The 21,056-nt window shown below is 31.7% G+C and overlaps 2 protein-coding genes across 2 annotated transcripts; one reads left to right on the top strand and one right to left on the bottom strand.

The window, feature by feature from the left end:
• Positions 1-743: 743 nt before the first annotated feature.
• Positions 744-8,595, top strand: LOC132944549 (ribosome biogenesis protein BMS1 homolog). The gene is made up of 15 exons (XM_061013978.1): positions 744-932; positions 1,085-1,208; positions 1,285-1,624; positions 1,686-1,941; positions 2,096-2,224; positions 2,367-2,557; positions 3,060-3,211; positions 3,292-3,983; positions 4,628-4,809; positions 5,567-6,076; positions 6,143-6,273; positions 6,339-6,447; positions 6,513-6,783; positions 6,857-7,032; positions 7,114-8,595. The coding sequence occupies exons 1-15, from the start codon at positions 881-883 to the stop codon at positions 7,462-7,464; spliced, it is 3,666 nt and encodes a 1,221-aa protein (XP_060869961.1). The 5' UTR covers positions 744-880; the 3' UTR covers positions 7,465-8,595.
• Positions 8,596-8,725: 130 nt separating this feature from the next.
• Positions 8,726-20,824, bottom strand: LOC132944550 (UDP-glucosyltransferase 2-like). The gene is made up of 4 exons (XM_061013979.1): positions 19,955-20,824; positions 16,749-16,968; positions 12,980-13,199; positions 8,726-11,632 (listed from the first exon to the last, which is right to left on the bottom strand). The coding sequence occupies exons 1-4, from the start codon at positions 20,822-20,824 to the stop codon at positions 11,347-11,349; spliced, it is 1,596 nt and encodes a 531-aa protein (XP_060869962.1). The 3' UTR covers positions 8,726-11,346.
• Positions 20,825-21,056: the final 232 nt, after the last annotated feature.

Below are 21,056 nucleotides of genomic sequence, written 5' to 3'. Positions count from 1 at the left end.
AATTAAAATATTGAAAAACGGAGTTCAATGCGATCTGACTATAGAATACTACCCTCTAATAGTTTTTACAAAAAATAAATGAATCAATTTTTTTTGATTCTATATAGGACAGGGTCATTATTTCTGCAGTGTATATTTGTGGACAAAATTATATTGGCAACGGGAACCTTAATTAAAACATATGAAAAAAAATGTGAAGAGAAACGCCCATCGCGAATAGGTACATTTTAATGAGTACGTATTTGAACATATCTATCTATATGCTACCTTTGTAATGATTCAAAATGTGTACACATTATAGACGGGAATTTTATCTGCGGTGTAGCTACTAGCTATTTTATTTTCTTGATTAAATGATTATGAAAATCTTATTAAATATTAAACTTCGATGACTTTGTATTTTTAAAATGCGTATAAATTAACACTGTGTGCTGCAGTTTCGAAAACAATAATAACGCTCTCTTCAACACATATCTAAATTTTATTCGTTTATTATGATTGTAGTCTTTGTATTTTATGTTCGCGTAAAACGGTTTCTAACTGTATTTTACAGTTAATAAAAAATAAAAATAATTTTCTAACGAATTATGGTATTTTAATTAAATTAAATTTACTTATAATTTACGGTGATTACTAAAACGCCAATGCCATCTAGATGTAGAAATAATAACTTTTTCTTCAGAAACGAGTGCACGCCGTTATCATTTGTTGATAAGGATAACTGATAAGTCTAATCTTACCAAACAGAAAAACGTGTTTTCAAAATTTTAGTTAGTTCAACGCTGTCTCGTGGAAACTGTTTTGTTTTACTTGTAAGTTGTAACTTCGACAGTCACTCGGTTTCCGGGTGTTGTTTTCGTTTCGTACCGTGTGATTTGCAATGGCCGACGAATTCGATGACAAAAAAAAAGAACACAGAAAACCACATTCTGGTAATATTTTAAACTTTTGATTATGTTTTTAAATTGATTGAGTAACTCACTACACATTATAAACAAATCGAAGAAGAAGTAACGTTCAATCATTCAGTGTAGTTAATAGTAAACAGATAGTTTAACATTTTATTTGTTTATCGTTTGTATAGGCAGAAAAGCCGAGAAAAAAGTCTTAAAGAAAAAATTAGATCAAGATGAAGCTTCTGCCAGAAAAAGGAATCCTAAAGCGTTTGCTATTAACTCTGTCGTTAATGCACAAAGACGATTTAGAAGGTGGGTTGAATCAGTTTTTTCAGTTCTTAGAATTTTAAAACTTAAACTACTAAAGCTTAACTATGTGTTAAATTAGGGCTCAAGATTTGGATACCAAAAAACAACATATACCCCTTGTTGACCGTACACCTTTGGAACCTCCTCCAATTATTGTTGCTGTTGTTGGACCTCCAAAAGTTGGCAAGACAACATTAATTAATGGCATTATAAAAAATTTTACAAGACAACCCCTCACTACTATTAATGGTCCTGTTACCATAGTATCTGGTAAAAGGCGACGTATTACACTAATTGAATGCAATAATGACATAAACAGCATGATTGATTTGGCCAAAGTAGCTGATCTTGTTCTCCTTATGATTGATGCATCATTTGGATTTGAAATGGAAATATTTGAGTTTCTTAATATTTGTCAGGTAAAATGAACTATTTGTTTATTCTATTGTGTACGGTATTAAAGTTTATTATTTTGTATAGGTGCACGGAATGCCTAAGGTAATGGGTGTATTATCTCATCTTGACATGTTAAAAAATAACAAAACACTTAAACGTACTAAAAAATTACTAAAACATCGTTTTTGGACTGAAGTCTATGCTGGAGCAAAATTATTCTATTTGTCTGGTGTTCATAGAGGAGAGTATGTTCGCAATGAAGTTAAAAATTTAGGAAGATTCATTTCTGTTATGAAATTTAGACCTTTAACTTGGCAAACTTCTCATTCATATGTTCTGGGTAAGTTTATATATTTTAAAATGTAGTTTCAAAAATATATAAATAACCATTAACATAATTTGAATGAAGTAAATTATGATGCTCACAGCGTTATAAGTTTTGTGAATTGCTCTTTAGGGTATTAAATATTAATTATTTGTTTTATTAACTTTAGTGGATCGTATGGAAGATCTTACACCACCAGAATCAATTCGTCAGAATGTTAAATGCGATCGTCGAGTCAGTTTATATGGATTTGTTCGAGGTATTCCAATGAACAAACAAAGTAGTGTTCATATACCAGGTAATTGAACAACATTTTATTATAGTAAAATACTAATATGTATAATAATTAATAATATAATTTATATCAATCTTAGGTACCTAATTGTTTACATATATATTATATATAAAGTATTCACAATTTATGTCATGGTATGTTTTAGGTTGTGGAGATTCTCCTATATATGATATGTGTTATCTTCCTGATCCATGTCCTCTGCCAGAAAAATTAAAGAAGAGGAGTTTAGTTGATAAAGAGCGTCTTGTTTATGCACCATTTTCTGGAGTTGGTGGTATTGTATATGACAAAGATGCCGTATATGTCGAACTAGGTGGAAGTCATTCTCATAGTAAAGTATGTAATTTTACTTAACACTACTTATTTTTGTCATTTGATTCATACATCATATGAGATTCATTCATGCATAAATTGGTATCAACACAATATATTTTTAAATGGGATTTAATTCTATTAGTTAGGGTTTGAATATATTTATAAATGTATGCTGCTCGTACATCAAATTTTCAATTTTTAGTTCTGTAACATGGAATCCGTTTTTTTTTTACCTGTATAACTAATACTATTATTTACATTTAAGTATTGATGTAATATATAATGTAATAGTTATTATTACTTATTTGCACATTTTTATCATGACAAAAATTAGCATTAAACAGTATGTATCTGTCATCTGACCTAAAATTATTATTGATGAAAATTTTGTGACTTGAAAACAAAGTTTTTGTCCACACAGGGGAATGTGCATATAATTCTTTTCTGTAAGCAATGTATTAAAATGTGTTTTTTGTATTGAGTAATGTAATTATTGATAATATTAAATGTACAATTTGTTTAGATTATGAATAGTACACAAGATGATACTCCTGGTCGAGAATTAGTAAACAACATAGTGGAAACACAAGATACTTTAGATCAAAAAATTGATCGTAGTGAAGTTCAAATTTTTTCTAACACTGAACCAATTGTTTCAACTGATTTTATAGAAAAGTATGTTTATTATTAAATATATTAAACTTATAAACATAATATTATAAATGCGAATAAAATAAATAAATTTTTTTTTCTAGTGATGATAACGATATGGAAGAAGCATTGTCTGTAACTAATGTAACAGATCCAAATGATGGTAGAAATCGACGTAAAGTCTTTTTTCGTTCTGATGATATGAAATTTTCAGATCTTGATGAATCTGATACTGAAGACGACGACGACGATGATGATGATGACAACGATTCTGATATTGAAGATATTAACCCTGTGAGTGAAGAAAATATTGATTCTGATTCAGAATGGACAGACTCTGAAGATGAAACCGAAAACAAAAAAGATATAGCTGACAATTCGCGTTTTTATGGGCAATCATTTGGAAAAGAAAATGAAATCAGAAAAAAAATTGCCAATGAATTGGCAAAATTAGACAAAATCAATCAAGAATCAAATATTAGTACCTGGAATGAACAAGAAGAAGAACAAAATTATTCTGATGATAATATCGAATATGATGAAGATTCTGATACTGAAGATGAAAGTGATGGTGATAGTGATAAAGAGGACATTATTAAAGCTAAAGAAAGTGATGAAAATGAAGTAGATGATAAAGATACAAAGATTAATTTAGTAAGCAAATTCTCTAAAAAAAATTTGCTGGAAACAGATGGAGATTCAACATTAAATTGGAAGAAAAATTTATCACAAAAAGCAACTAATGCATATTATGAAAGACAAAATTCAGTTGCTAATCTTTGGAAATTAGTTTATGGTAAATTATTTTTATTTTACTCTATTTAAAATAAGAATGATAGTCGGCGAGCCAACTTGAGGGCAGGGATAGAACGAATCACAGCTCTAATATATTTAAGATTAGTATACCCACTCAACCGGAAAAAACTGGTTGGTACTGCACAGCCCCTCCCATTTACACAGTGGCGGCCGGTAAAAACGAAGAGTAACATCGGTTTCTGTTGTTCGGCAACCAATATAGAGCACCTGGCACCGCTCGAGGGGTACAACTGTTTGGGTGACTCAGTATGTATGCGTTAAAGTGGGCATTCTTATTCTGAATAGAGTATATTATCCTGCATTGAATTGGTAGTGAATATGTCTGACCGTCGTGTATAAAAACTCGTTGCTGCCGACTACCATTCTTATTTTGAATAGAGTATAGATCATTTAATATTTGTCTTTTAATTAAAATAATAAATGAGTCAAAAATGATAAGCTTATAAAAATAAATAATTATATTACTATTATGTACTAACGTTATCATTAACTTTACATTGTTTTGTATATAATATAACAACAACTGATAATTATTGAAACATAAATTTATCTTTAATTTAAAACTGTTCAAAATAAAGTTGCAAAAATCCATCCTTAAATTATCTTATTTAATATTTTAAATAGGTGATGAAGTTAATGAACAAAAAAATGATGATAAGCTTAATGACGATGAAGATGAATTAGGTGGTCTGTTTCGAATGTCTTCAATGAAAAATATTAAAAAACAAAAGGAAAAAGAAGACATGAATACAGAAGACGCATCCAAATTTAATGTTGATCATCATCATGACTGGAGTTCATCAGAGGTAATCTTTGGAAATATTTAAATTTAGCATACATATATAGAATGTTCTTAGTCCATTCACTCAGACTTACTTGATAGTTCAGTTTTTAAGTGAGTGAGCTATGAGCATTTTTAATCTACGGTATATAATATACGCATAACATGCTATCGTAAAAAACCAACATACAAACACAGATAATATTCTTACCATCAAGATTCATAATAGGTCAATTCACTCTAATTTTTAAACTAACAAAGTGCTACATGTGTTCTGCTGAGAGTAAATTTGCTATGTTACGCAATTGTAAGACGGAGACAACAAATACCAAAGTTACGTCCTCTTAAATAAGTTTGTTAAGTTACCTATTGGTTGTCGATTGTATAGTACGGTTATAATAGTACGTGCTAATATACTACGCGGTGGTCTACATTTACTGTTGACCGCGTACTATAGCAGTAACATAATGGTAGTCCGCTTACAATAGCAGCGCCAATTTTACTTCCATAAAATTATATTTACATAAATTATATACAATTGTACATCATAAATTATTATTTAAAACAATTTTTATATATTTTTTAGAAATTAAGTAAAAATGTTTCTCCCTTATCAAAATGTTGGATTTTTATGGAGTCTCCCTCCCCCCTCATAATCAGCATAGCAGCCCTATAATTTTGAAAACATAGTTTGGATATACCTTAAAGTATAAATCCCCCAAATAACTGTTTATGAGTGATGTTTTAATTTTTATTGATTTATTGAAATTATTTTATGTTAGGTTTGTGGTAGTATAAAAGACATGTTTGTAACTGGCAAGTGGAGTCGTGATGAAGATGCTACAGCACTCCTTGAGGATGATAATGAAGAACTTTATGGTGATTTTGAAGATTTAGAAACTGGAGAGAAAGTAGAGGGTCAAGGTTTTGATTCTGATAACGATAGTGTTGTTGAAAAACCCAATAAGCCATTAACTGAAGATGAATTGATTGAAAAAAAGAAAAAATTAAAAGAGCAGTTTGACGAAAACTATGACGATAAAGAAGGTGGTCCAAGTACATATTACGATGAGTTAAAGGAAGAAGCTTCTAAACAAGCACAACTTAACAAGAGCCAGTTTGAAGGAATGGATGATGAAATTCGTGTACAACTAGAAGGTTATAGAGCTGGAATGTATGTTCGTGTAGAACTAGATGCAATGCCATGTGAATTAGTAAGCAATTTCGATCCATCTTATCCATTAATTTTGGGAGGACTACAAAGTGGGGAAGAAAATATTGGATTTTTGAAAGTAATTATTGCATTAAACTTAACAATATTTTTCAGTTATTTATTAATAGATTGTTTTTATAAATAGGTACGAATTAAGAAACATAGATGGTATAATAAAATACTCAAAAACCGAGATCCTGTTATCATATCAATGGGTTGGAGAAGATTTCAGACATTACCAATATTTTCCAAACAAGAAGATAACATGAGACATAGGTACTTAAAGAGTTAACTTATTACTAATTTTTTTCTTATTTATATCATATATTTAAACATTGTAGGATGCTTAAGTACACCCCTGAACATGTCATGTGCATGGCTCACTTTTGGGGTCCAATGACCAAACACGGTACAGGGTTTTTAACTGTTCAAAATCTTTCAACCCAACAGGTTTGTAAAAAAATGTAATAAGATGTTATTAACTTTTTTTTTTATTGTATTATGTCTGTCTAAAGGCTGGTTTCAGGATAACAGCTACCGGGACAGTTGTTGATACTGATCAATCAACTCAAGTTACTAAAAAGTTAAAATTGACTGGCTCTCCTTTAAAAATTTACAAACGAACAGCATTTATTAAAGACATGTTTAATTCCACTCTGGAGGTTACCAAATTTGAAGGAGCTCGTATTAAGACTGTTTCTGGTGTTCGGGGTCAGATTAAAAAAGCTTGTCCAAAACCAGAAGGTTCATTCAGAGCAACTTTTGAAGATAAAATTAAAATTAGTGGTATTTATTGATTGGAGTTTAATATATTTTGTTAAATTTTATAAACTGATCCCTTTTTTTTTTGTATTGCTAGATATTGTGTTTTGCCGTACATGGTATAATGTTGAAGTTCCAAAACTTTATAATCCAGTTACATCATTACTATTGCCTTTGAACGAAAAAAATTCTTGGCGTGGTATGAAGACTACAGGACAATTAAAAAGAGAACAAGGCATTAAAGGTCTTCCACAAAATGATTCTATGTATACTGTAAGTATTTTTCTTATTTTCTTTATACAAATAGTTTTTGTTATGATTTATTTTAAAACTATTTTCTTACTCATCTTATAGCCAATACATAGAAGTATGAAACATTTCAAGCCTCTCAAATTGTCTAAGAATTTGCAAGCTCAGTTACCATATGTAGACAAACCCAAGACGTTGGCTACTGCTAAATTAGACTTGAAAAAACAACGTGTAGCTGTGGTTAGAGATGGTCACGAAGAACAGGTTGCTTCTTTAATGAAGATGATACGCACGACTTATAAGGAGAAGAAACGAAAAGATAGAAAAGACATGAGAGTGAGAGTTAGGCAACATAAGAAAGACATCCAAACAGAAGTAAGGGCTAAATATAAGAGAGATCAACAAAAGAAAAAAGCTGTTATGAGAAAACGTTCTAAAATGTCGTCTACTAAATAATTTATGTTATGAATATTGCTTACAATTTTTAAATCAATATTAAATTTTTTAATTTTATTTAAATAAAATGAAAAACTTAATCAATTTGTACATTGTTTTTAAATAATTTATAAATTTATATTATAAGGTATTTATAGACAGGGAACGAGTTATTATTTAGTACTAGTTGTTATATGGTGGACTCATGCACCTTCCACCGTAAAAATCAAAAACACCTCAATTACATAATTATTATCCAAAAGACAAGTAACAGGTTTCACAGGCCCCCTGGATAGAAAAAAAAATTAACTTTTGAAATTTTTTATATGGCAATATCTAATTTGTGCTTTTACTCTTATATTATTACTTATTAGTTAGGTATTTATAATTATATGTATTACATATCTATATAATATGCTGATAATTTTATAATTTATTATAATCATGTAGGTTCTGGCAAATTACGATTAACAGGGTATTTTTAAATCAATATCTTAAATCTTTTTATCTTATTTAAATTAAATAAAAAACTTAAGTACTAACTTCAGCTTATGATACAATTTTATAAAAACTTGTTAAGCTTACTCAGAGTTTAATAACTATTATTTATAATACTCAATATTTAAATTTTAAAAGTGTTAGAATAAATAAAATGTTAATGTTTAATTTTATACATTTTATTATAATTATTATACCATCAAGAATGTATACAAATATTAATTATAAATATTAGTATAATGTAATAATAAAATCTTCATTAGGCACATTGCAAATTATCACAATTACATAATAGAAATAGGTAATACAATATGAATATATATTGATTATAAATAGGTACCTACCTATGTACTTATTTTTTATACAGCTAGGAATTAGGACGCTAAGTACTATAATAATATTAAATACATAAACTATATACATTATATACAGATTTTAAGCTATATCATATATATCATGCTATATTATACTTAACTTGTTGTAACAACTAAGTAAATGTTTAAAACTAGTGTAAAAAATATATATATTTTGAACGATATCATCCAATTGAAGTGATTGTTAAAATACTAGTAGTACCACTAGTACCTATATATAAAAGTAACTATACAATTCTATACAGCTTCTGATGCATGGATTATATTGTTTTCCATAATATGTTTTTCGTGTTGACATATTTATTACCTATTATAATCATAATTACAACTGTCGTCACTCTATCACAAACCCTGTTTTTCTATTATTTAGGCGCTCCTTATCTGAAAGCATATTTCCAACTATTTGGAAAGTTTGTTCAGTGACACCAGTTCTCAAGGCAGGTAACCCATCTGATGATACAAATTATAGGCCAATATCGATTATTCCACATTCAGCCAAACTCTTTGAGTCCTTAGTCTATTCTAATATTAAAAGGAGTCTAAATCACATAATTATAGATGAGGAGCATGGTTTCAGACCTGGCAAGTCTACAGTCACCAGCAGTGTTGCTTTCACTAAATACTTGCTTGATAACATCAAGAAGGGTGGTCAAGTTGATGTTGTCTTTACTGACTTCGAAAAAGCATTTGACACGGTTGACCATGGCCTTCTTATTAATTAATTAGACACTCTGCGTATCGGTGATCCTCTTCTCTCATGGTTGCGTTCTTACCTCTCCAACAGACAGCAATTTGCAAAGGTCAGTAATTGTAAGTCGTCCCTGGTTAACATACCTTCTGGTGTCCCACAAGCCATCTAAGTCCTTTACTCTTTATCTTATTCATTAATTTGATCACCAAGGCTAAATTCCTGCTCTTTGCTGATGATATCAAAATTTATTTGAATTGCAATGATATCTCTTGTTCCCTGACACTGCAACATCAACTGGACGAATTCGCTCTGTGGGCTCAACGTCTTAATCTGAGTTTGAACTTAGCCAAATGTCATATTATGACATTTTCTAGACGTCACAACCATGCACTTAACTCCTACTATATCAATGGATCCCCTCTCAAGCTTTTACTATTAAAGACCTAGGTATACATTTCAGCCCATCTATCGATTTCAGCCACCATATTAATGTTACCACCTGTAAAGCACTGAATGTCTTGGGTTTTATAAAGCGCAATACTAAAATGTTTAGCTCTGTCCGTTGTCTGCGTACACTTTACCCATTTCTTGTGCGCCCTATTCTTGATTATGGTTTGATAGTTTGGCACCCCTACCTAGCAAAAGACCAGCTAAGACTCGAAAGAGTCCAAAATAGGTTTTTATCTTATATCTCTTTCCTCCTCAAAATCAAGCATCCTCAGCATGACTACTCGTCCGTGCTTTTAAAATTAAACATTCCTATGCTTTCTTCTCGGCGTTCTGATGCTGATCTCCGCTTTTTCAAGGCCTACTAGATGGATCAATAGATGCCCCGGATCTTCTTTCCTCCATTAATTTCCGTGTCCCGTCCTACCCCTCAAGACATCACACACCCTTTCATATTCCCACTCACTCCACCTCCTATTGTAATAACCATCCACTGCTGCACCGTATGCTTCGTTATGCCAATAATGCTATGTAATCTAGTCTATATTTATTTGCCCCTTTTAACTGTCTGTATACTACTATTTTAATAATGCATTTTGTAAACTATTCTAATTTAAGCTATTTATTGTAATATTGTTACTGTTCTGTTATTGTTCAGATACTTTTTGTAATTGCCGTTTGGTGTAAATAAAATAAAATAAAATAATTCATAACTATTAGTACCTAATGACTGAAGGGCTCGGAACTTTATGCATTTGCATCTTTCTCAGGAAGCTGCATATTTCTAATCTGATTTGATACAAATTCGTTTCATGAACCATACTATTGAAATACAACAATTTATGTTGCATATTTTTGCATATTTATTTATTTATTTTCAAACATTACGGGCAGATTCATATTTTACTAAATTTATGTGATTTTGCATATTTAAAGATTTTGAGTATATAAATGCATTTTATGTTAAAGCGTTTTAGAAATCAACAAAAATAAACAAGTTTTCAATAATTGAATATTGTAAATTAAATTATTTACCATTTACAAATAAATAGTACCGTATATGATAAAATGTGGGAAGTCTATTTGAACGCATTCTACTCTAAAATGGTACATGTGCTGCTCATGGTCTCTATAGAGTTTCAGAGGAAGTACGAAATCAGTTTGGCACTGTTCGTAAAGTCGTAGCCAACGTAAAAAAAATATTTAAAAAAGTACCATCACGTATACAAATTTTCAAAAATTACGCACCGGAGATTCCTTTACTTCTAGAACCAATCATAACCCCTTTGAGTACCTGCATCAATGCAGTACTTTATTATAGTAAATATTATGAAAGATTTGTGATGTTGCTAATATGTTGGATAAATACTAATTAATACCTAACATTATTTAATAATCGCTGTATTCGATAAATTCTATTTTTTTTAAATTTAGGATTCTGGGAATAGATTTAGTATAACAGCTCCAAATCATCAACAAAAAAAATATAAATAAAATATTTATGATCCAAAAATATTTTTTTTTATAATTATACCTCAAAATATATATATTTTATAAAATAATATATGCATATTATACTGCATATTTGCGTTTTTTTAGTACATACGCTATGCACATATATTTCATTGTTTTTTAGCGCATAAAGTTCCGAGCCCTGCAGTAATGAGTAATGACGACAAACGTGTAACTACGGAGAAAAGTTGAACTAAACGATGTACAATATGTAAATTAAGTATTTACCTATACCTACTTAAAATTATAATTTGTATAAAATATAAACGCGTGTGTGAGACAGAGATCAATGATTGATTTTTCCATCCAAGACGGCGGTTATAAATAGGTGGGTTAACATTTCCCGAACAATAATTTATCTAATTAATTACATATTATTACCTATTGTTGCTTAACTTTGGCTCTAATCAAATAATTCGCGACATGTGAATAAAATAATCTAGACGTCTTATAAATCATGTACATTACGACCAGGAACGACACGACAACGACGAAAATCACATCCAGTAACATGTACTGATACCACGTGAGGTTCAGTGCTTCGGATTTCAAGTGGTGCGCACCTTTGTGACGAAGTACGTACTCCGTCCAATAGACGACTGACTCTTGAGGAGTCATAGGACGGTCTCTGAAACGGTCCGCGGTGATTATAGCATTTTTTGTGTAACTGTAAAATAGCAATGGTACTAGAAATAAATATAATATACAATAAATGACAATATACATAGAGTGATCGGCTTTTCACTACTTTATTTCCCTATGAAAAATGAATATGTTAATGCTTTGAAATAATATAGTTTTTTAAAACAATAAAAACCAATTTTCCTGTTATTATTTTTTCGAATGTTAGGCCCAAATATGAGTAAAAAGCGCGAGTGCCTGACCTTTAAAAATTTTAACGTTGAACCCATCACCAGGGGCGATCCTAGAGTTTATTTCCAGGGGGGTTTGGAGTGAATATTGCCGACTTTCAAGGATAAATCTGCCGACTGTTTACTTAATATTATAATAATTACATTTTCCTATAGTAATAATTATAGGGATCATAATATAGTTATGAAATTGCGTAATTTTTTTTCTATTTATTCATTTGAATGCTTACCTAGAGAAAAATTTGATTCATATTCTACTGAATCAAAAAATACTATTTATTTATCATATATTAGGGTTTTTACTTTTAATGAATATATAATGATATTTTAAGAACATAAATGCATGCATATACTTTTTTAATAAATATACAGTAAATTTAAGAACATAAATACATTTTTTTAGGAACTGAAATCTATATTTTGATTTTGATGTAGAGGTTCTTACGGTTTTTTTCGGTTATTTCGGTTCTAAAATCCATTAGATATTTTATCTATGGTGTAAGTAGGTAATAACTAATAACCAATAAGTAATAGGTTAGTTATTACTTATTAGTAATAAAAAATAATGATAAAATCGTAGACCTATAAAAGTTTATCAATGCTAAGAAATAAGAATATTATTATGTGTACAACAGAATCGTCATAAAAAAAATATCAAAAATCCAAATTCTAATTTCCATGTAATCGATATCAATATTATTATTGAATCACAAATCGTAATTCGCAATAGCTGATTTAGAATTTCTGAAAATAAAAGCAATTTGGAATAAGTGTTTTTGAATACTATTTGAAATTTTTTACTAATGACCCCCCCCCCCCCCCAAAAAAAAAAGTACCTACCAACTAGATTCACTTTCTTATCAGAAAAGATTGGACTGTTGAAGAAAATCTAAGCATTTTTACTGCCCTAAAAGGTGATGAGTGACTGATGACAGACACAAACAAAAAACACATTGTAAAATTAATACATTCATCGCTCCGCTCAGAATCTATAAAAGTTGAATTTTCCGATTTCTGAAAGTTGCCGACTTGTACTTACAGTTGCAGACATTCAGAGGGTGTCAAACCCATCTAACCCCACCCCCGTAAAATCGCCCCTGCCCATCATCTCCCACCATCATATTATAATCTGTTCATCATACTTTGTATTATGTAAAAGTTCCTTGATGGAGTGTAGAAATCGTTGTTCGGTGATCGACAATAATTCCATTGTGATTGCCATGCCCGCGACCACTAGACTTTGCAAGTTTCTCGGTTGATCGTAGTAAAGTGGAAAGCCCAAAACAGGAACACCCGCATCTACTGCTTCGTACACGCCAGATATCCCGCCATGACTTATGAACAATTTGACGTTTGGGTGCACTAATAATATAAATATAATATGACCATATAGATTAGTATTATAGTGTTTGCTTTTATAAATTTTCAGTGTCAGTTTTAAAATAGAAAAAATATGCTTCAAATTTCATTCTACTAAATTTTGACTATGATTTACTATATTATATATTTTACCTACTACTACATGATTTTTCGGCCAGTAAATTTTATTTATTTAAATTACTGCCAGTTCAGACTTCTGGATGACGTAGTCCACTTCTCCTCTCTCAATTATACCCTAATCAATAATGCCTTTACAATTATTTGTATTCAGTTGAGTAGGTACTTTTTTACCGATTTGGACTAGAATTAGAATACCTTTAAACAGGAAGACTTAAATCGTTAATTTCTGATTAACTAATTGGGTTTTTTTTTAAATACTACATGTACTATGGATGTAAATAAGGGCAGCTTTAGTGGAGAGCTATACCTACTTGGTATTAATTTTTGGTATCGTGTGTTAGTCACAAACACAATATAAACAAACGTACACAAACGAGTTATTCATATTTAATCTTCTATCTTCTATAAACAAATAGGAGACCGCCCCATTCACTCATCAACGCCCAGACCAAATCGCTGGGTATAGAGACTTGAATTTTTGTACAGAGGTTCCTTAAGCAATGTAAGGGCACACTAAGAAAGGATTTTTGGAAATTCAACCCCTAAAGGCGAAAATAAGGGTTGTAAGATTACAATAGTGGTGCCATCTATCAAGCAATATCTAATTTAAATATACAATATTGGTTTTAAAATACAAAACGTACGTACTTAATATATGGAATGGTGGTTCCTTTAATGATATAGATGTACTATTGTACAATAAGAAAGGATTTTCTAATTTCATATTTTAAACAGGTGGTCAAACAGGGATTTTATTCACGGTAGAAATTGAAACTTTTTTTTTGTTTATTAATGGTTGCAGTTGGTTGCGGGTTATATGTACGAATTATTTCACAAAGCTAGGTACAATATATTACTATTTACTAAGACACTAAGTATATTTGATTATAATATTGTGAATTAAGTAATTTATTTACCTATTTACGTATTTTTTTTTTTTGATAAAGGTAGACAAACTTATGTGAAACATTGAATTAAGTTTTCAAATCTAAGATTTAAATTTTTTTTTATGAATTTCTAACTCAAAATAATTTGCACATTTTTGTGATTTTTACGTATTTTGTCAAAATTCGAACTTTAAATACTTTTGTCAGTTCGGCCGTAACGCTCAGCATGAATGCGCGTACGTCGCGATGTCCGATGTTTCGCTCCGTTATCGCTAATAATTATTATTATTTTCATCAATAATTATCTATTTTTATTTTAACATTATTATGAATAACAGCGTCCGTAATGCGGGCATCGTTCCGCCACGCACACCCAAGCCGTCTAAGAGAAATTTGTCTAGTTCGTCGCTGTCGCCGAATCAAGCCGACCAAAAATCAAAAGTTTTTACTTCACTAAATCATTTCGCCGTACTTGCCACAAACGGCTCAACCGACAAATCAGCTGCAGCCACGTCCTTATCCAACTCGATGGATGTTCCTTTAGTGAGCCAACCTCACACTGATCACGTCAGAGATCCTCCGATTCCACCTATCTTCGTTAAAAACATAGTGGATTTCTCCGCCTTCAAAACCACTTTGATCAACATCACCAGCCCGAATGGTTTCACTTGCAGGGCGTCTTCGTCATACCTTCAGATTCAACCTCTTAGTCGCATATACTATAATAGTATCATGGACTATTTACACCAAACTGATTCCAGTTTCCACACATACACCCACGTCACCTCCGCACCACAAATGTGTCATTAGAAACCTGCATCTCTCCACTTTAGTGCCCGATATAATTAACGCGTTGGCCGAATTAGGTCACAATGTCAAAAAAAAAAAGCCGTCTTCCTTTATTCTTTGTAGAGGTTCAAGACTTCAAGACAATAACAACGACATTCTGGGCATCTCTTCGCTACTCAACACAAAAGTTTCTATCGAGAAATCACACATCTCGTCGGCAATTCCCGATTCCGCATAACCTTTTCATTTACACAATTCCGCACAAAACTAATTTGCGACGTTGCCGATTGTATTATAAAAAATATTTTAAACATAAAAATGGTTGATATTGATATTACATGTAAGCCATATTATAACCGTCGACCATTTAAGATTATAACATTATTTTGGGTTTTCCCCCCAAATACTAGCTCATTTCCACCAGAATTGTGGGCAGAAAAGCCTACAATGAATCCAAGGTAAAATTAATTTTTTTAATAAATATAAATCATAATTAAAATAATTACTTATACTTTTTATAGGACAACTAATGGTTCAGAAAGCTTTCATCACATATATAATGGCTAATTTTATCACACTCACCCACATATTTATTTAGTTATAAAAGTATTGATGGAATTTCAGTCGGAAACCGAAACTAAAATCAAATCAATTACTTTATATAATGATCGGAAAACATTGTGAACGTGAAAGAAAAAGAACGTATGGAATTCACCATCAATGCATACAATAAGTATGAAACAAATCAAATTGATATCATTCAATTTTTATCACAAATTGATCCTCGATATCAAGGGAAACAATTGTGATAAACACAACTTATTTTAATTATTTATTTTAACTAATTTGACTATTTTTGTATTATTTTATTTTTACTATTCAACAATAGAGTATATTATATATTTAATATTTATGCATACTGCATACAAATCAAACATCAATATTATTCACGATATAATTGAAATACATTTTTCTATAAAATGTATTTTCAATTATTAATTGTTTTATTTAATATTATTAATATAATTAGTTTTCCTCATAACTTGGAACGTCCCAACAATTTTGATGTAGAATCGTGTTAAATTTAGGTTAAATAAAAAAAATCTTTTGTATTACGAAAATGTGCGGAATCGGGTAGTAATAAGGTATATTTTGCGGCATCTTGTGCCGCCCCAACTCGTCGTACATATCTTAATGATCCGGGAATCAACTCGTAGCAGTCACGAGTCGACCGTGACACTCAAAGTGTTAAAAACATTGCCAATTATTATATTGGGGTATAGTTACAAAATCTGTAGACAAATTTATCTATAGATATCTAAAATGCATTAATTTTTTTTTCGATTTTTGTTGATCAACTTTGTTTCTTAGTCAAAAATGTTGAATATTTAATGAAGAGTTGCTCATACATTTATATTGCAGCAATTAAAATAAAAATAAAAATATTGTAAGCTCTTGGACTTCTAATTGTTATGAAATTGGATACTTAAATGTAAAATAAGTATTATAAGTAGTAACTTATAATAACATAAGTATCTATATTTGCATTTATATATTTATGATTAATTTGCATTTTTTAGTATTTAAAGTAATTTCGAACTCAAACGTTAATATAAAAAAATGTATTAGTGCGACTAGTTATTAGAGTTGAGTTTGATTATGATAAAACAACTTTGCTACACAATTGAAAAATTAATAACATGAATGATTAATAATAATGAAAATAAACACTCACACAGAACTTCACGCTGAGGAAACCAGTTGCCTATCATCACGTTGTCCGGTTTATCTTCCATTTCACCTTCATATTTCCACAAAACTCTTTGAGGAATTTGTCGAAATACGTTTTTAAATGTATCCTGAATGTGGTCTGGTAAACTTGACATGGCTATGACTGATCCGAACGTGAAATAAATAACGCCATGTGGGGAATTCTCAATAAATTCTAATATATTCTGAAAAGTTAAAAATCATTATAATTTTTTTAGTCTAGTAAAAATCAAAACTGAGATCTAAAAGTGCCCACGAGTGCCGAGGGTGGCCTGGTCTATTGGTCTATTGGGACTTGCCATTAGCCTGACCGGGGGAGTACAATTGCGTGCGTTTTAGCTTATTTTTGGGTATACGATTGCGGACAGTGCCGGAATAACAAACAACATGATTTTGACTCTTTTGTGCGTGAAATTAGAAACAACGTTGGAAAATTTGCTGTAGCAAATTTCAGTTACTTTACAATAATTTTTAATTTTTAAATACATAGACATATATATCCATTTAGAAATTAATCAAACACATTTACTAAAATACTTTACAAGAATGTTGTATTGGCTTATAAAAATTGTATTTTATGCCTAACTAAATCACTTACTAATCACAAATGGATACAGTGTACAATATAATATAATATAATTATATAAAGAAATGTATACAACTCTGGTGGCTTACATAAAGTACTTATTAGTTATTACAATACCAACATGTTCATACATTAATAACTAGGTACACGATGTTTCATAGAACGTAGCTGATGGCGAGTATGGCGACACCTGCAGCTGGCCATTTCCATCATCATATTTTGCATATTTTTTAATTTTTGGAAGGAAAGTTTACAACACCGGTATGTAACATTTTTGCAAAAAAAATTTTGAAAATGGAGCTTGATTCTTAATGTAAATATAGCAATCTACATTTCATAAAAATTGAAAATTTCGAAAATGTTAATTTTTTTTAAACTTAGGCGCTGGTGACACCTGTTACTGGTCATTTCCATACATATTTTATATGTTTTTTAATTTTTCGATGGAAGGATTTCCGAGTGAATGTCAAAACTAAGCTGGATAGCTTATGGTATCGGTAAGTTACATTTTTGAAAAAAATAAAAGTAAAAATGTTAGTTTTGTGGAAAAAAGGAATTTAATATCGTGTTTTAAATCGCTGTTTATATTTTATAGATTTTAAAGGAGAAGGAGCATATTATTGAGGTCTTCAAAATTAGACTTGACCATTCATGCCAGTGGCAATTTAGACGTGGACAAAAAATTCTTAAGTGTTGGCACCACCTGTTGCTGGCTATTTTCATTCATATTTTACTTGTCATTGCATTTTTTGATTGGATGATTTCCGAACAAAGAAAGCCGGGGTGTCAATTCCGGGAATTTAGGACATACCTATTTTAATTTTCAAGGTCATAAATGTATTTTTTGAATAAATATTTTAAGGGCATTTAAATTTGAGCCCTAGTGGCCCTACTTATTATATATATTTATATTGTTATAGTATTTTTTTTTACTAGTAATTAAGGTAAGTATATTTAATTTTTGCAGAAATATTGAATTTATTATATTATTAACAATTAATATATAATTATTATAATAATATAATAAAATTTTTGAATTAGATACAATCACTCCGTTCAGAATCTAAAAAAATTTAGTTAAAACAAACTTTAAAACATATTGTGTTTTACTGGAAAGATTGAAGTAATTGAGTCAATATAATGAATTTAATGAATTATGAAATTATTTATAATAGAATATATAAATATATTATAACTATTGTCGTATTGTGGAAATGTTGTCTTCAAAGTGGCTTTATATTCTATTTTAAAACAATAGCAATTAGGTAAATACTCGAATGTTGAAACTTCAGATTATTATTATTAATTTACAATTAAACACGTTATTGTTATGTGCTTTAGAAAGGCACGTCGAGATTTTAATTTTAGAAAATGTAATAGCATTCAAGTGCTCTACAAATATAAATATTATGTATTTATGTTGTAAATTGTAATGCCTACACCCGCAGGCCGCAATCCGCATGTGTTGTCTCCGTCTTACAAGTGCGTAACATAGCACATTTTACGCTCAGCAGAATACGTGTAGCTCCGTTCATTTAAAAATTAGCGGGAATTGACCTCTTATTAAATTTAAAGGTAAGATTATTATCTAGGCAACCTCATGAGCTCTTTATTTTATTTCAATATTGTAAGATGTACAATTTACAATTCGATCGACACGCATATTATAACTAAAATCAATATTAATATACCTATAATAAGTATAATTCTATTCGATAATTATCTGTTACAAACACAAGTGCAATAAATTCGAAAATTTTATAGTTTTTGGAGCGTTTTAACTAACTATTTGCAGTGTCTCGTATGTACCTACATAAAAAAAAAACATGCACTCGTTGTAGAACCACAAATCACAATCTACCTAAATTTTTTCTACCTTAAGTAGTTTCCTAAGTAAAACTTCGCAAAGCTGGAGAGGTGCGTGGGTCAGTCAGAAGGTTAATCCGACAGTTTTGGAAAGGATACCGTAGTTCCCCCAGATAATTGCAACCTTTGAACCATATATAGTTGCGCAACGCGCATTTATGAATTTGCATTGTTGGAGGAGTGGTTAGCAACAAAATGCAAGTTACTGGAACGAAATTACTTTTATAAACAATTTGTTAATTGATGGTTATTTAATAACATTTTATTGTAAGTAGTTTATACGTAATTTCAGTTACTTTTTTGTAGGTACCTAGTGAAATTATTAAATGAATCGTTACCCTTTTTTTAAAGACGTTTCGAGAACCAATTTATAATATGTAAATATATTATAATCTAACTATATGTACGATTTTCTGACAGAATATACATTGAATTTCCAATATAAGTTGTATTATTGATTGAACAATAAATTAGCGTCTGTTATTATTTTTATTATATAGCTATTTGTATTGACATGTCAATATGTTGCAACATACATTTTTAAAATTAATATAAAATTAACTTTAATCGTAATAAAGTAAGTTTTTAACCCAAAAGTAATGTAACTTGACCAAGTAAAAAAAAGTAAATTAAGAATAATTTATACCCAAAAAAAAGTAATTTCCCCAATATTGTAAGTCACCCTATCAAATCTTTATATATAGGTCGTGTATACTCACAGTCGGCAGTGCTCCATCGTCTCGGTCCAAGTGTATTCCACCAACGTGTATGACATTGGTGGGCAGTAACATAGTGGGCTCTGTGACGTGGTGGCTGTTGACGAACACGACTGAGGGTTTGGCTGGCTCGCCGACATCGTACGGCCGGCGCAGCGCCATCCGCTCGGCATACCACCGGACCAGCCGTCCATAGGCGTACATGGCCGTGTTGACCAACCTGTGCCGGAACGCCCGGACCGCCGAGCCGTAGAGCAGGTGCGGCACGTACGCCGGGTTGGCCGAGTGGCCGACGATGGACGGTTGCATGTACGTGATCATGGGCGTCGGTACCACGTACACCATGGGCAGCCCAATGGCAGCGGCCAGGTGTGCCACACACTCGGAGCCCAGCGGCTCGGTGACCAGTAGGTCGAACCTGGCTGCCGTGTCGGTGCCGTTGACCATGAGCGCCCGGATCTGTTCCATGTCGTACACCGCGTCGCAGAACTGTCTGCTCCATCGGACCACTGACGGCACGATGTACGACAGTCGGCTGTAGTCGGACAGCACGCGAGATGCCAGTTCACCGGCGTGCCGGAGCAGCACGGCGGACGTGTCCACCTCCGTGTAATTGCCATGCGTGGACGACGGCCACTGCGCCGGGTACGACGTGAACGCCACCACCGAGTGGCCACGGTCAGTCAGCGCCCGTAGAACTGCGCTCATAAAGTTCCAGTGACTTCGGCCCGGCACTGTTTCCACGGCCAATATGTTGGCCGCGCGAAAGCGAGTCGGCGGCAGTGGCGTCGCGTTGCCCGCGGTCAGTGCCGTCGTGGCGCAGAGTGCGATGACGAGGATGACGATGACACGATGATGACAGGTCGGCGACATGACGGCGATTGGATCCGGCGCACACCGTGGGAGCGATTTATATACGGCAATAATTGGAGCAAGTGCCTCGAGACTAATCGCTCCGTAATCTGCGGCGCACGATAATCGCAGTTATTACTCGGTCGGCGCCGCGATACAGTGGTAGACAGAATCGTTGCCGCTCGTATATCGCTGAGATGACGAAATCAGTAAAATATTATTAGTAAAACGAAACTTTTCTCGTTTCATCATG

This window comes from Metopolophium dirhodum, chromosome 5, assembly GCF_019925205.1.
Source record: "Metopolophium dirhodum isolate CAU chromosome 5, ASM1992520v1, whole genome shotgun sequence".
Classification (NCBI taxonomy): domain Eukaryota; kingdom Metazoa; phylum Arthropoda; class Insecta; order Hemiptera; family Aphididae; genus Metopolophium; species Metopolophium dirhodum.
Note: the sequence above shows the minus strand (reverse complement) of the source record. Positions and strands in the feature narration are given on the sequence as shown.